This window comes from Ostrinia furnacalis, unplaced genomic scaffold (genome assembly GCF_004193835.3).
Source record: "Ostrinia furnacalis isolate ACB-3 unplaced genomic scaffold, ASM419383v2 OfSCF7667, whole genome shotgun sequence".
Classification (NCBI taxonomy): Eukaryota; Metazoa; Arthropoda; class Insecta; order Lepidoptera; family Crambidae; genus Ostrinia; species Ostrinia furnacalis.
This window is the reverse complement of record NW_021137906.1, coordinates 92,190-108,745: the sequence shown is the minus strand read 5'-3', so window position 1 is coordinate 108,745 and position 16,556 is coordinate 92,190. Positions and strand designations below refer to the sequence as shown.

The 16,556-nt window shown below is 37.1% G+C and overlaps 1 protein-coding gene across 1 annotated transcript; it reads right to left on the bottom strand.

Annotated features, from left to right (window-relative positions):
* Positions 1 to 7,507: 7,507 nt before the first annotated feature.
* LOC114365875 (uncharacterized) lies at positions 7,508 to 10,959 on the bottom strand. The gene is made up of 7 exons (XM_028322570.1): positions 10,930 to 10,959; positions 10,718 to 10,828; positions 10,065 to 10,432; positions 9,678 to 9,774; positions 8,594 to 8,701; positions 8,122 to 8,283; positions 7,508 to 7,625 (listed from the first exon to the last, which is right to left on the bottom strand). Exons 1-7 carry the CDS (start codon positions 10,957 to 10,959, stop codon positions 7,584 to 7,586), a joined length of 918 nt encoding a protein of 305 aa, XP_028178371.1. The 3' UTR covers positions 7,508 to 7,583.
* Positions 10,960 to 16,556: the final 5,597 nt, after the last annotated feature.

Here is a 16,556-nt window from a genome sequence, read left to right as displayed (position 1 = left end):
TGGTAATGTAAATTATCATAAGGGGTGTCAATTTTCGACGAATTTCATAATTTATTGTGTAACTTAAAAAAAAATTGAGATAGATTTTTTTCTTATTTTTCCTAAAGTAGTCATGACTATGTCCACCCTGCGGCGCCGGCTTATCCTTGAATTTTGGGACACGTTGTATATAGATTATCAGGGATCAAAATAGGTGGTACCTATCAATTTACCTGACCTTATTCCCGACGAGATGATTGAGCTGGATGAATCGAAAATTCCCTGGGAAAAAATCCGATTTTTTGTGGAGACTAATGAGATAAAAAAACTCATACCAACCAAAACCAATATACCAAACAGGGTACCCTGTAGATTAAATACCAATACCAAACGCAAAATGCACAAAAGTGATGTGATAGTTTCCAAGAAATTAATAAAATACGGTTTTGTTAATTACAGAGTTTAAATAATCCTTTGTAGGCATTTTTTGTTGTCTTGTGATTTTCTATTTCTAAGTGCGTTGTTTTATTATTATTACCTACTAATACACAATAAAAAAATACCTATGTATATCTCGAAGTATACAATAAATCTAGAATAAATAGATAATCAGACAAATAAATCTAGAAAAAATATATAATCAGCATCTTGTATACCTATGTATTTAAATTATCTTAAACAGTACCGAGTATACCATCTGCGCTATATTTTTTTTATAGAAAAACAAAGAAGCGGAGCGTGCCGATGTGCGACACAGCCTCCCCGTGCGAACGCTAGTGAAAGACTGAGCCAGGGTGCGGAAACTTCCATACAATTGTCATCGAAGTGAAACTTGCTTCCAAACAGCGACATCGGTGAATAAATTCAAATACTTTTTAACTACCCTAAAATGCTCTAGATGTCGCTGCTCCTGTTTCCTTCATATTTTCATCTTTTTCTTAATTAAAATATATTTGAGAATATTGTTAATTACAATGTGAAAACTTTTTTTAAATGAAATTAATTTGTCGGCACCGGACACAGATGCTGCAAATTATTATTGATGATTAATAGTACCAATCTTAATATTATGTTATCTGTATAAATCTGTAGAGCGGAAGGTTTGTGATTCCTAAACGTAACACCCGACTGATGCGCAGAAAAAGATAACTGTCAATTAGTTGTGTCATGTCAAGTGTGAGCAGGCGGCTGCGAGGTTATCTTTTTTTTTTTAGGAGTAGTAGGAAATTTCTTTGGTGAAATTAGAAGAAAGTTAAGATTTTTTTCTGTCAAAACTAATAGTTGTAACAAAAAAAAACGAACAACAATTTTTTAGTTTAAGATATTATATTATACATCTCACACATATTTTTTTTTCTTGTTTGGACCATCCATTTAGGATGAGTAGGGATTCAAAGAGAGGTCTATTTTGCAGTTTTGCCTCACCTATCGCCTTAAAGACCTACCTTAAACCACCTACTGTATGCGCCGACTACGGCGCCGGTCGGCAAGAGACAGCCGCATCGTCTTCGAGAACCTACTGACGACGCTGAGCACCACGAGCACGACGTGTGTCGTTCGCAAAACGCACGGCACGCTTCGATGGGCGAGCGGACGACGCCGACAAGTTGGAAGTATTTCTGGACGCCGTCACTACAAGGAGTGCCTGAGCGTGAGCGACGAAGACGCGCTGCGTGGCCTCTCCATCCTGCTGGTAGATGATGCAGCTGTGTGGTGGCGAGGGGTCAAAAACTCCGTATACACCAGGGACGACGCGGTCGCTACAAAATCCTTCGTGAAATATTCGCGCAAGAGCAAGGACAGCAACGATGCGACGTGTTTATCTCGAAGACGAGAGCGTTGATGGCTAAACTTCCATATGAATTGAACGAGAGTTTGTAGATAGACATTGTTTACGGTCTACTTAACCGACGAGTGTACTTATAAACGCGTAACCGCAAAAGTGTTGTGTCGTTAGACGTGTTGGTGGATATCCTCTGATATCGAGAAGTCTATCGCAGAGGTAACGCAAGGGGACGCAGGTACACAGGTCCACGCGGCACTACAAGTACCTATTCGAACGAGACAAAAAACCTACACTAAAACGTAGAAAAATAAATTACTAATTACCTACTTATTTATTAGGACGAATTATTAATATTTATGTAGGTATACCATTATTGATACTTCTGGAGTCGGTGCCAAGATTATGAAACATGTAAAGTTTGCCTGCACCGACTCCAAAAGTATCAATAAAATGGTATACCTACATAAATATTAATAATTCGTCCTAATAAATAAGTAGGTAATTAGTAATTATTTTTCTACGTTTTATTTTTTTTATTTTTTTTTATAAAATTTTACTTATTTCTTGCTTTTTAGTTAACTAATTATTACCTTGATGTTACCACTGAAGGTAGGCAGTACATTGAGACCATATTCTTAATGTATATTATAAAAAAGTTCATCCCCAATTTTCCACCCTTGGGGGTGAAATATTTTCTTCAAATTCGCATGAAACCACCCTTTTGATAATACCTATTCAACAAAAAAATAATCGTTCAAATTGGTTCATAATCGGCGGAGATATTGCGTATAAAAAAGTTCATCCCCAATTTTCCACCCTTGGGGGTTGTTTTTTTTATTATTAAATTTAAATGGGACCACCCTTGAGGTATTACCTATACGCTGAAAAAAGATTTGTTCAAATCGGTTCATAATTGGCGGAGTTATCGCGTAACAAACATAGAAAAAAAAAAAACGTACGGGTCGAATTGAGAACCTCCTCCTTTTTTTGAAGTAAGTTGAAAACTGTATGTAGTTCTCCGCTAACTGATAACGTACCTACACACTCGCCCTCTAGTTCAAATGACGCAAAAATACACGGACGTAATCGTTTACTTTGTTCTTTTTGTTAAGTATTTGGTCATCAAATAGAAAATTGTCGTATATGTGAGCGAAATAAGCCCTTTCCTCGACCAATCGGCGCGAGGCATTCCACTACCTTAACCAAGTTAGTTTCGCTCGTAGTGTGTTCTGCGCTTTAAACGTAAACGTTTAATCCATATTTACAAAGTTCATATTTGAACTAACCTTTGGCAATTAACGTTCTACCCAACTATTAACTGCTCGTAGTTCTGAAATTTTAATTAGAATAAATAACTTTTTCAACTGCCCCGATCAATTTATTAGCAAATAGGGTAAGTTATCCTCTGTTAGGGCAACTATATCGAACTCTAAGCTCTATGGATTAGTCAAAACCGATGATTAAACTAAAATCCGCCAATTTCAATGGCTTAATGAAATAACCGGAACTAACTTTGTTTATTTTAGGATCCAATCCGAATTTGTCTTTTCAACGCCAAGTTAGTTATAACGATTCTACAGTATAATTTAGTACGATTGGTAGAGTAAACTTTAGCATATTAGATTATTTAAATGCTAATAGAATTTGTGAAACCTTACAATCTTCATGTGAGTCGTTGATGAATGACATCAGTAATTTAAGTAAACCTATAATTGATTGCGAATGATGATGTATTTTGTTACATATCGAATATTAAGATGACTTAAATTCTTTCAAACAATACAGTTTGCTAAATAAAATAAAAACAATACACAGTCACAAAGTGGCTTTCCTACTAACACTAACTGCAACTGGGAATCGAACAAGCAATCAAGTCATTCATGTTTTTTTACAAACCGGTATCTTTCATTTCTTCTCCTCAAGTTTCTACAAAAATCTTTCGAAAAAATCTCCTAAGAACTTTGGTGTCAGTGCAGCGCTGCATAATGCAACAGACGTAGCTACGAGGCTGGAATACAGATCATCTCAGATTCTAGAATAGTCCTAACAATGTGGTAGACGCCTGCCTCTTGATAAGAGCCACATCAGTATTTTTTTGAATTTTCTTTACTTTTTATTTTTTAATTAATAAAAGTTTAAAAAGATACTCTGAAAGAAACTTAATTTAAATTGAATGTTAGGTGGATAACTTATTAAAACAGTGTCTTACAAATCGGACCGATTTTTCGTAAAAAACAAATTAAAAAAAATCTAATCAAACTGGGTTTAAATAAGTGTTCTAAGTAATTACTCTACTTACGTGTGTCCTACTTGAGAATCAAACTAGTCTCACTTACCACCGGATTACTTCACCAGGCAGAGCAACTTGCTTACAAACCCACGCGTCACGAATGTGTTGTTTGCAGTTCTCGTGAGATCCCTTGAGATTTGTTCCATTTAACTTGGACAATCTTAAAAGGCTTTGTTTACATGATGCATCCCAAATCAGAACAAACTTATGTTGCGTTGCGAATTCCTTTCTATTTAAAAATGCTGAAATCATTGCAGTTTAATATTATTTTGTGAAAACTTCGGTAAGGTTGTTAAGTGTAGAAATCTATTCATTTTCATCGTTTTTGTGCGCAACTGCTGGCACTAATGGAGAGTGATAGAATCTTACTACAACTACATCGTAAATAGGTAGTTCTCTTACCGCTTCAGAGCTCAATATTATAGTTGGCGCCATAGTGTTCTGTTTTTGGGCATGTTGTTGCGACACTAGCCCCGCCCCTTTTTCACATCTCCCTTTAGTCTTTGTGATCTATGGTTGGCGCCTATTGGCGCAGTGACCCACTATATCTTCGTGTTGTATTCGTTCGTTCGTTCGTTTCAGCCGAAAGACGTCCACTGCTGGACAAAGAGGCCTCCCCCAAGGATTTTCACAAAGACCGATCCTGTGCCGCTCGCATCCAAGAACCTCCAGGTTGTGTAGTTATTGTTTATAAATTGTGCTCACTGTGTTCAATAAAGTTCATTCTATTCTATTGACTGGCACATTGTCGTATCCACTAGCGAGTGATAGGACTAGAGTCCTTTCTAGAGTCGAAATACCTATCCCACCAATAAAGTAAACAACAAATAGAGATTTCCTCCACATTTTCAAAAGAACCCACGCTAGGGAGCACTATTAATTTTCCTGCGGCACCACACTTACGCGGAATACAAGAATTTCGGTGTGGCACTACAATTTTGTATTCAATTTGCACTTTCGTGGAAGTGGGAAGTACAGTACGGTTGCATAGGGCGAACAAAGGCGATGCGACATGCATGGAGATGTTACGTGCCTCGGATGTAGAGGGTCTGATCCCGGGATCCTGGTCGTAAACTAACTTTCAGAGTCAGTGTGGCACTAGGAAGACTAAGGCCCAGAACACGGTGAAACGCAACTGCAACGAAACTGGTCAAACCGGTCGCATCATGGTATGGTCTCAACGGAATCTATGACAGAAACTTAAATACCTTAAATACAACTCAAAAGTAACTAGAAGTAACAGTTTCGTTGCAATTGGAGATGGGTTTCCACCCGGGTAAAAACCCACATGAGGGTAAAAACCCAATAAAAACCCGGTTCATTCCACCCGTGGGTGTTTACACCGGGTGAAAACAAATAATTTTGTAATTATTTCAATTGGTATCTTTTCTTTATTTTTATTGAATTTTTCTCATTTAAGTTTATTGATTAATAAGTTATAAGTCAAATTTAACACTAATATGCATTTATATCGTTGCCAAATCGTAAAATTGATCACGTTATGATGATGTGACCAATTATTTTATAAAATGGTGTTATTTCAAGAATCGTTGAACCGATTTGGAAGAAATTTAATAGGAACACAATAATTTGTGATCATGGCAAGGACATGGAGGGGGAGAGGGGGTATGCCAAAGATGCCAAACTCTCTCTTTGATGACATTACGGTATAAAGTTACAAATAACAACACCCACTACAAAGTACTTCTGCTTAAAAACTTGAAATCGAACCGCCCGTCCGCCACTGTAACGCATTGTAACGTTTTTCAAGACCTCCTCTCCCCCCAGATTGCATTACGTAACACTAGAACGCCCCCTTAGCAACAAATACCATTTCTCACTTTAAAAAAACGCTATTTTTGTTTTCACCCACCAGAATGGGTGATAATGGGTAAAAACTGGTTTTTTACCCAAATCACCCAGTTTTAACCCAATCGGGTGAAATGGGTTTTTACCCACTACCCATCGCTAGTTGCAATTGCGTTTTACCGTGTGTTCTGGGCCTAACGCCCGTATTACACATTACTATGAGGTCTTACAGTCCGCGTGGACGCACTGGGTGACACACGAACCAATCACAGAGCTCTATTCAACGCTGTGCGTTCAATTTACTGCTTCACTTAAGCAATTATCGCTTGTGTATACGGGCGTAAGAGAAAATGAGATTTTGTGTGAGTCTTGAATTGATGATGGCGTCACCTTACTTGTTCAACCCACGTGACACTGTTGCATTTTAACGTACAGTCTGGGGCAAATAGTATCCGATACCCAAAGTGACCACCATGTAGTGACGGCAGAGTAGAATAAATTTGTAACTCTTCCCGCAGGTGTCGTATGAGACGACTTATGCCCGTTTTCACCATCAATCCCTAATTTTTAAGTGATCCCTATGTTAACAAATATCAGGAATTTTGTTTACATCGGGGCTACTTATAAATTAGGGATTGATGGTGAAAAAGGGCATTAAACTCTGATTTTTAATTCGACGGAATTTTGACATTTCAGAAGTGTTTCCAACATTGAAACATTCCCACTAAGGATGGAAAGCATTTTCACAAATTTAAAAATAAACCTCTCTTGAATTTAAGGTTTCATTTAAAAAACTAAGGCTTAAAAATGTTTCCAAATGGTTATTTGAATTTTTATTATCATAATTTAGAAGTTACAAAAAAAATTGGGAAATTAATTTTCTATTACTGGACTCCCTGGCCAATAATCCATGGGTTACAAACCTTTTTTATGAAAATCCTTTTGTTAATAAAATCTTAGCTTCATAAAATAATCAATTACCAAGATGCCAATTTTATAATCCAAGTTGATTATGATGACGATAATGATGATTGATGATCAAAATCAAATCAAATCAATCGGTTTTACTGCGTTAAAAACACGTTTTTTTCTATTTAATCTCTAAAATGTAACTACATAATAATTAATGTACATTGAATTCACGAAACAAACAATAGTATCATTCTTGTAAGTTGTAGTTGATGAAATTTCATTTCATATTATTTAATAATTCAAAGCAAAAAAGGCTTATTAAATCTGAATTGTCAAAAAATGACAGCTGTCAGAGTTCCGTCGAATTAAAAATCGGACTATAGGGCCTACACATCAGACAGAGAACGGACAGCAGCGCTCTCTGACAAACATCAATCTTTTTAACTGCGATCTCCTACCCGCCTGCCAAGCGTGGGGATTGTGGCAAACCCTACACTATAGTGGAGGAGGCTCATAGTCCAGCAGTGGACTATACCTAAAGGGCTGTTGATGATGATGACCCAAAGTGACCTAAAGTTTGATAACGCAACCTTATTCCGACGTATTTGCGATCTTATTGACTACTTTGTGTGTCACGCATTATTTTTAGTTACATGGATGCAATCTTGATGGATATTATAAATTACATAGATGAATACTAGGCACTCTCTATATTGCAAAGCATACCAAAATAACAATTAAGTACTACAAATAAAAAGTAAACGGCACAAATTGGGCGGTCCTATCCCAAGCGAAATCTCTTCCAGATTACCGGAACACGGCAAAGAACGAATAAGCAGCACGTATAACCTGTGAAAAGAAAAATATTTCTTGAAATAAAACTTACTATAGATAGTTCTGGCGCTTAACTCAGGGGCCGGTATTTTAAATCGTAGTTAAAATAACTAATTGTTAAATTTTGCTACTAATGGTTAAATATTAACTAAATGTGAACAATTAGTTAAAAAATGTACTAAAAATCAAGCTAACCATTGTTCTAAAAACATTCTTACTTGTCATTTGACATCTGTCAAATTTGACTATTGGTTATTTTAACTACGATTCAAAAAACCGGGCCTAATGCCTGAGGTAATGGTCGCGGCCCGTGAGGTTGGTTTTGTGGCGGTCAAACGTAAGTGAGACTCTTAATATGCCCTCTCACGTGTCGTCATAAATGTTTGGAATGCTTAACTACCTAGCTCGCATCAATACATATTTGTATAATTTAAAGACTGTAAACCCTTGAAAAGGAGGCTGACAATAGTGTCTAAGTTTCACCGTAAAATTAATCCATGTAAAATCTCACCGAAATAAAGTTGCTATAAGACAACGTGATAACGCCAAAAGCAGTCATGTAGATAGGTTTCTGGCTGCACTGGAGAGCCACTACGATCAGGGTACGCAACCCAGGTCTCCAGGGGACCAGCTCCCAACCGCAATAAAACATTGACATTGGCAGTTTGGAAATCTGAATAAAGAAAAAGAAGAAGATTGTCAAAACCATTGTGGAATTCTTAGAGGAATTAATATGCAAACTGATGTCTCTCATTTCTTTCAAATAAGATATTATTCATATAATATTATCAGAAACTAGCTGTATCCCGCGATAAAACGTAGCCAATGTGTTAAATCCATGGTGTCAGTTAACTCCTTACCAAATTTTGTTAAAATTGCTCCAGCCGTTTAAACGTGAAGAAGTAACAAACATAAACACTCACAAACTTTCGCCTTTTTATTATTAGTGTGATAGCGACAACGAAAACTCAGTTTACACCTACTTCATATGTGATGTCCCCTGCAACCATCATATAAGCCCCATTGATCACCATCACGCAGCCAATGTACATTAAGTTCGCGATCAGAAACGTCAAGTTCCTTTCTGCACTCTGTATCAATAAAAGAATACGTTTTAAAATGGTTGAGGAATAAGAAGAAACAGTCTGTATGAATTAATTAATTTTTCAACTTTCGCGTTGCGTAATTTAATTATTCAATAAAAATAGATTTTAACGCGATACGCGGATAGTTAATAACGAAATATTACTTTTAATTGCCTAAAGTTTCGACCGGGTTTCGACCGGACCTTACGTTACGCAATAATTCCAATACCTGCAGATGACAGCATACCAAGCTAACATTGTAGGTAGCACCTTAAACGAATTCCTTATTTTCACCCAATAAACAGTGGAAAACTTAGTTTATTATTATATACTAGCGGCCGCCCGCGACTTCGTACGCGTGGAGCCCGTTTTATTCCCTTCATATATCTTACGCGGTTTAGATTTTTTCATACAAATGTTTTTTCCCGCTAACTCCCGTTCCCGTGGGAATTTTGCAATATCCTGTTGTAACTAAACTTAAAGTTTACTAAGGTACCTGCATGCCAAAATTCAAGCGTTTAACTTAAGCGGTTTAGATTTTTCATACAAAAGGATTTTCCCGCTAAGTCCCGTTACCGTGGGAATTTCGGGAATTCCTTGTTATAACTAAGCTTTAAGTTTACTAAGGTACCTGCATACCAAATTTCAAGCGTCTAACTTAAGCGGTTTAGATTTTTCATACAAAAGGATTTTCCCGCTAATTCCCATTCCCGTGGGAATTCCTAAGTATACTATAACATGCCCAGGGGTATGAAGAATAATTGTACCAAGTTTCGTTAAAATCCGCCGAGTAGTTTTTGTTTCTATAAGGAACATACAGACATACAGACAGACAGACAAAAATTTTACTGATTGCATTTTTAGCATTAGTATCGATCATTAATCACCCCCTTATAGTTATTTTGAAAATGTATTTCATGTACAGAATTGACCTCTCTACAGATTTATTATAAGTATAGATTTAAATAATGTTCACACTTACAACTAATTTGACGAGACAGAACACGAGAAGTGATGTTGTTTCAACAACTGCCACTCCGTAAATGTTTCCTAAAGAATATTGGACGTTTCGGGCACACCTATAACAATGTTTACATGATTAACATTGCAATTGAGTAGTGGTGAGTAAACACGAGATAAATAATCAAGAAAAAATGCGAAAGTCATAGCCAAGCATCATAAGTTACTTTTCAGCATAGTACCTACATCATAGTGCATTTGAATGTCCGTAGGTATGGAGAATTTAAAAGATTCTGGAAAGGTGTCACAAAACACATCTGCGTCACATTATCGCTGTAGTATGATGGCACAATAAAGCATTCAGCAAAAACTACATCCAATAATTCAGAAAAATAAAAGTAAGTTTTACCATAGTGTATCTTCATGCAGCTTTATCCCATTTATGAAGTCTTTTTCAAACTCCTGGCCCAAGGTTTCCTTACTCATACTTTTAGAGTTCTTAATAGTTTTTTCTCTCAAGCTATCAAAATACTTGCACACAAGTTTACATTTTGAACCGAGGTAGACAAGGGAGAAAATAGAGAGCCCATCCACCAAGATCATATTGGTGACTATGACCCACCAGTGACATTCTTTTAAGACGTATAGAAACCCAGAGAAGATTCCAGAATACGATGGACTTGGAAAAAGATGGACTTCTGTGCGGAATGGGATCCCTGAAAAGCAAAAAAAATGAGTACCAACCTTTTCTTTAACAACGCATGTCACCACAGCATGTTAAACATACGAATAATCTCATGACATGAAAAAGAGGTAAGAGGCACATTGAATATCAGACCCAAGCTCGAGAGATGTCGACTGATGAAGTCTACGCTCCGTCCAGCGCCCATCCAACTCCAAAACCCCAAAAGCTTTCAGCTCGAGTTGCAAAATCGTTTCGAATGCCTAGGAGACTGCGAAAATGTGGACGAATACAATGACAGGTTCGTGGAAATGGTCCAAACGACTGGGTCTAAGTTCTTTAAAGCCTGTCGTTCAAAAGGAACCAAAAAGATCTCTGACCTCACCAATCAACTCATGGAAGAGAGACGGAACTTGGTTCTGCAGTCCTCTGAAGATGCTACTCAGTATCGGTGCCTTAACTGACAGATCTCCAAGTCTTTGACTCGCGACCTACGTCAATTTAATACAGACCGTATTAAAGAGGCGATTGAGCGAAACAAGGGCTCTAAAGTGTTCGCAAGAGATTTGTCTGTTGGGCAAAGTCAACTGACCAAGCTGAAGACAGAGAATGGCAGAGCCATTTCGTCGGGGCCGGAGATATTGGAAGAGGTCGAGAAGTTCTACGGACAATTATACACGAGTGTACGCGCACCTGTCACAAGTCTAGCCGAAGACCCAAGAGCTAGACTGACCCGACACTATACCGAAGATATCCCGGACGTCAGTCTGTACGAGATTAGAATGGCTCTCAAACAGCTGAAGAACAACAAGGAACCGGGTGATGATGGAATTACGGCTGAGCTTTTGAAGGCAGGCGGAACGCCGGTACTAAGGGCTCTTCAGAAGCTATTCAATTCCGTCATCCTCGAAGGAAAAACGCCTACGACATGGCACAGAAGTGTGGTGGTACTCTTCTTCAAAAAAGGTGACAAAACCTTGTTGAAGAATTATAGACCCATCTCACTTCTGAACCATGTCTACAAGCTGTTTTCAAGAGTCATTACGAATCGTCTTGCTCGCAGGTTCGACGACTTCCAGCCTCCCGAACAAGCCAGTTTCCGAAAAGACTTTAGTACCATAGACCACATACATACGCTAAGGCAGATTATACAGAAGACCGAGGAGTATAATCAACCACTTTGCCTGGCGTTTGTGGATTATGAGAAAGCCTTCGATTCGGTCGAGACCTGGGCAGTGCTAGTCTCTCCAAAGGTGCCAAATTGACTATCGATATATCGAAGTGTTGAGGGGTTTGTACAAAAACGCCACAATGTCGGTCCGCCTCCAGGATCGGGACTCGAAACCTATCCAGTTGCAACGAGGGGTAAGACAGGGAGACGTCATATCTCCAAAACTGTTTACCACCGCCCTGGAAGATGTCTTCAAGCTTCTGGACTGGAACGGATTTGGCATAAATATCAACGGCGAGTACATTACCCACCTTCGATTCGCGGACAATATCGTAGTCATGGCTGAGACCTTGAAGGATCTAGGCATAATGCTCGATGGCCTCAGTAGAGCCTCTCAACAAGTGGGCCTCAGAATGAACATGGACAAGACAAAAATCATGTCTAATGTCCGTGTTGCACCCACTCCTCTGAAGGTTGGAGACTCTACACTCGAAGTTGTTGACAATTATGTATACCTGGGACAAACAGTCCAGTTAGGTAGATCCAACTTCGAGAAAGAGGTCAGTCGTCGAATCCAACTCGGATGGGCAGCGTTCGGGAAGCTTCGCCATATACTCACGTCCGAAATACCGCAGTGGCTCAAGTCGAAAGTATTCGACCAATGTGTGTTGCCAGTGATGGTATATGGAGCTGAGACGTGGTCGCTTACTATGGGCCTCATAAGAAGGCTCAAGGTCACCCAAAGGGCGATGAAGCGGGCTATGCNAGCCTTAATTAGGTACTGCGAGGAGAGAAATTATTTAAAAGCTTTTTAATTAATCTTCGCCTGTAGGTAAACAAGGCGCTTTGTCTATTAATTGTTAGGTTAGCCGCAGGTGGACAAATTAATAACCTTTAATTTACGAAATTAATCATTTAAGCCAATCGTTGATGCGGAATTACTGCCGGTACGACATCTTTCGTTTCTTCAGCTATGATTCATAAAATAATTAGTAAGCTTTTACTGAAACATTTAAAACTTTGACTACTAAGTAATTAAGGGTTTGTGACCTTCAGGTTACCTTTATTGGTATCAAAGATAAACAATCGATGACCTCAAAACAAATAGTTTTTCTAGTATATGCAAAATGTGTTTCATTTTATCAAGAAACGCGAAAGAGTCAACGCACTTTTCAAACATCTTGGTAACATCAAAAAGAAAATAAACACATGGAAATTCAGATGACGTATAAACTCAAATCCTTACGTCGAGAAAGGCATGGCTCGGCTTAGTCGATTGTATGTGTAAGGCCTTATTTAAACAATTCTGTCAGTGGGTTTGTGACACTTAAATCCGGGAATGACTTAATTTCCTACGAACCTTTGGCGAAAACGCAAATATAAATTGAATTTGTTGACTCTTCCGCTCCCGTGAATATTTCACTCGGATATTTTACTTCAAGGAGTTTAGGAATGAGGTTAAAAAGAAAAAGGTGAAGGCAAGATCCCAATTTCTTATTTACTAAAGTTGAATCATTCAAATGTAGGACTTCTCAAAGGGACACTTTCTATAGTGTACTACTCAGAAAGCCAATCAATAAGAGTTTCCTGTTCTATTACTTTTAATGTGAATATTATAAAGCGTTATTAGGATATCATAGAGAAATACAAACGTAGATAAGTAACGTTACTTCTAATTAAAACCATACCTCTTTTCTTACTTAAAGCACACCTTTCTTCTTCCAAAAAACAACATTTTCAAACTTTTTAAGGGTTACTTACTTAACATTGCACTTTCAGTAAACAAGAACGAAACTTCTGATGTCTGATTGTTTCACGCGAAGTAAATAAAGTACAACCACGGGGCGAACGATTGCCGACTAACTTTCGGTGAAATTGGTTCGAATAGTTTTACTACCACGCTACAATATGTTTCGCGGGTAAGTTCGGAATGCTATCTTACGGTTGGTAGTAAACTTTAAGCACTTTGTACATTAAAACAAGTTTACTGTGTGCTGGAATTTTGAGTAGGTATCATCGGGAGTAAGTAACCTTCTCAACGTTAAGCATTATTCTTATGCTTTGTTTTTATAGCGCGCCTGAAAATTTAGAATTAATGTTTTTGTAGTAAATTAAATAAGTTTAAGTATCTCTGTATCATTTTTGATACCTCTTTTACCAAAGTGAAGGTAAGCATCAGTAACATAAGATTGTTAGTCACTTTTTGTGAAGCATTTATCTAAAAGATAACTCTATAAATAATTACAGTATATTTTCTATAATAATGAATATACATACACAGTATAATTACGATATGAAGAGAGACGAGTGGAAACAGCATTAACGTAACATAACAATCTTTTGAGTGAATCTCAGAAAAACTAAGTAAGATTTACTTCTGAGGAGCAATTCGGTGAGATGTGAAAAATTTCCGCTAATACAGAACTTCGTATGAATTATTACAGCCATGGAACTCACCAGTTCAAATCCCCCATTTTATCTGGCTCTTGAGGTTTGCCTGACAAACGAGATACGCGGCTTTTCCGCAAAAGATAGAATCTCACCACATCTTTTTGTCTTATGCCCACTGAAATGTCTTTGCGAGGATCCGTTAGCTACGGCGTATTACCACCCATTAAATATTCGTTCATATTCCAACTTTGCTAGTTCTTTTGTTCGTCGGTAACAGTCTTATCTTTTATCACATTAATTACTTGTTGGTAGAAGTAAAATTTAATATGTTTTTCCAATTACACGCGTGCTAATTAAGAAAACTATCACAATCCGCACCTGCAGCCACTGGCAGAATATTGACACCATTTTCATAAATCTACGAGTATCATTGATGACAACATATGTCACTAAGCTCGCTAATATTTTTATCAAATTTGCTGAGGTTTCTAATGATTTTGAGAGATATATACCATAATATTTTTTTAATACCTATCTTATCATAATATGTATGTACCTACTCGTAGTAGAGTTAAAATTTTGAAACTCACTATCAGCCTACAAATAAATCCTTGAAGTTTCCTAGAAACTACTTTGCCTACCTACTTAGTTTGTTCTGATGTTGTATTTCATCATGAACGCAGCCACCAACACTAATCCACTGTCTCTGGGTTCACAGAAGACCGTGGAATCCTAAGTTGTTTACCAAATTGTTCCGGAAAACTTCCACCTCGGAATGTTCCAACTTAGGAGTTACAATTTGTTTGGATTATACAATGCAACTGAAACTCCAGGTCTACACGGATTTTCATTGACGACCACTTTTTCTATTCCTCCAAAACACAGAATATGAACGAGTGTAAAAAGCACATTTTACAGCTTATTTTTGGGTTCATTATTTTATCTTAAGGAAATAATCTTGTATGTAGGGTAAAATCTATGTTTTATTTTATGTCGATTTAAGATGTAGTTTCATTTCGAATAGTTTTCAAACTTTGTGAATGTACTCGTATATCCTGAAAACAAGACTGCAAATAAAACATTTGTTGTGATAACCTATTTTATCGATATCAAATCCATCCTACACAAGCAAACAAACTTTTAGATCAGTATTACGGAACCGGCCTTGGATTTAATTAAATGTTTCATATATGTAGATCAAAATTCATTCGGGTAGGGACGGGTTCTATGTTTCGATATTAACAATATCGGCAAACTAAGCTTTTAAACAATATAAGCAAATTACTAGGGTATGCTGAAATGTGGCATAACGTAGTTAAATAAGTCAGTAGGGTCACACACAATAATATTATGTAACACTTTACATTCTGAAACGCCAGAAGGAGGGTTATGTTTTTATGTGTTACGTAAATACGTATGTATTTTCTTTATGAATCGATTACTAAGTTCAATCCTTATTTCTTTGACTTAGGGGCAGACCTTCGACATTATAAAATAACGTAACTCAAAACAGCTTCTAGTAACTGATAGTTAAAATTACGTAAACTCTTTACACCGAGCGAAAAATAAACAGAAGTTCTACTGTTCATAATTATTCTACTTGATACTCGTATTTACGTTAACAAATTGCCGTATTGGCCTATAAATTCTACCCTAATATAAATACAAGGTTTTTAATTAAACATTTATAGAGGTGAATTTTATTAAGGCCATGAAATAAGTTTGTTTATGCCACTTGCATTTATTGACGTAAAATATCGTGTTAATACAAATACCGTGGATAAATATTGAAACTCACTTTCAATTAATTAATTCGACAATGCGATATGAAATATCCGGTTCGAATATTTTCCACGTTTCACTGTGTTGTGAGCAGATTCTGAGCTAAATATTAGCTTATAAACGAATATGAATTTAAATATTCTTAATATTAGATCTAAATTACCTTTGTGACTTTTATCTTTATGTCTCAGGCAACCCTATGATGGTTTGAACCGTCGTTTGTTGCGGATTAAAGTAATTAGTTTTGGTGATCATTTTTCATGAAACATTTTATATAGTGAAAGGGATTGTTCCATTAGAATATGATTTACTCTATAAGACCACCTGGATTAGGTAGAATTTGCCTTGACCTTTAACATGACTGAGTGCATTAACCACTTAGCTGTGAAAGTATGTAAGTAGGCAAAATATGTCATTAGTATCTTAAAATATGAACCAGCGTGTTTTCATCAATTTAAACAATTTGCAGTCTACATACTAAACCCACCATGTAAGTTTTGAGACATTGTCACAAGTCATAGAAAGTAGGTACATGTAGTCGACATGATTCTTTTGAAATAAAGCCGCCGACAAGCCGGGCCATTGTCGAGCTTGGTGTGTAGAGTCCTTAAAGGTAAGGTAGGTTAAACCCACCCTACGATAATAAACGCGTTGTGTATACTTGCTTAAATTAATTAAAATTTAAAGACGACAGGACCGTAACGACCCCGAATAGAGTTTGATTAGATTGACGAAACTTCCATAAAAGTTGGCGTCCGTTGCAAAACAAACGGTGATTACCGAAAGTTTAATTGAAAAACCAGGAATCTGTTGATAGGAGTTTTTATTTCCCCTCCAGGTTTGGGGCGATGGATTAGGACCCATCGAAATTAGCA

Bases quoted from the DNA above. Each gene is read 5' to 3' on its own strand.
- LOC114365875 (XM_028322570.1), bottom strand. From the start codon at position 10,959: ATGGCTCTGCCATTCTCTGTCTTCAGCTTG. The intron at 9,775-10,064 runs GTAAAACTTACT...ACATTGTTATAG, and splicing joins CTGCATGAAGATACACTATG to GTGTGCCCGAAACGTCCAAT. The intron at 8,702-9,677 runs GTAAGTGTGAAC...TTATTGATACAG, and splicing joins TCTGTCTCGTCAAATTAGTT to AGTGCAGAAAGGAACTTGAC.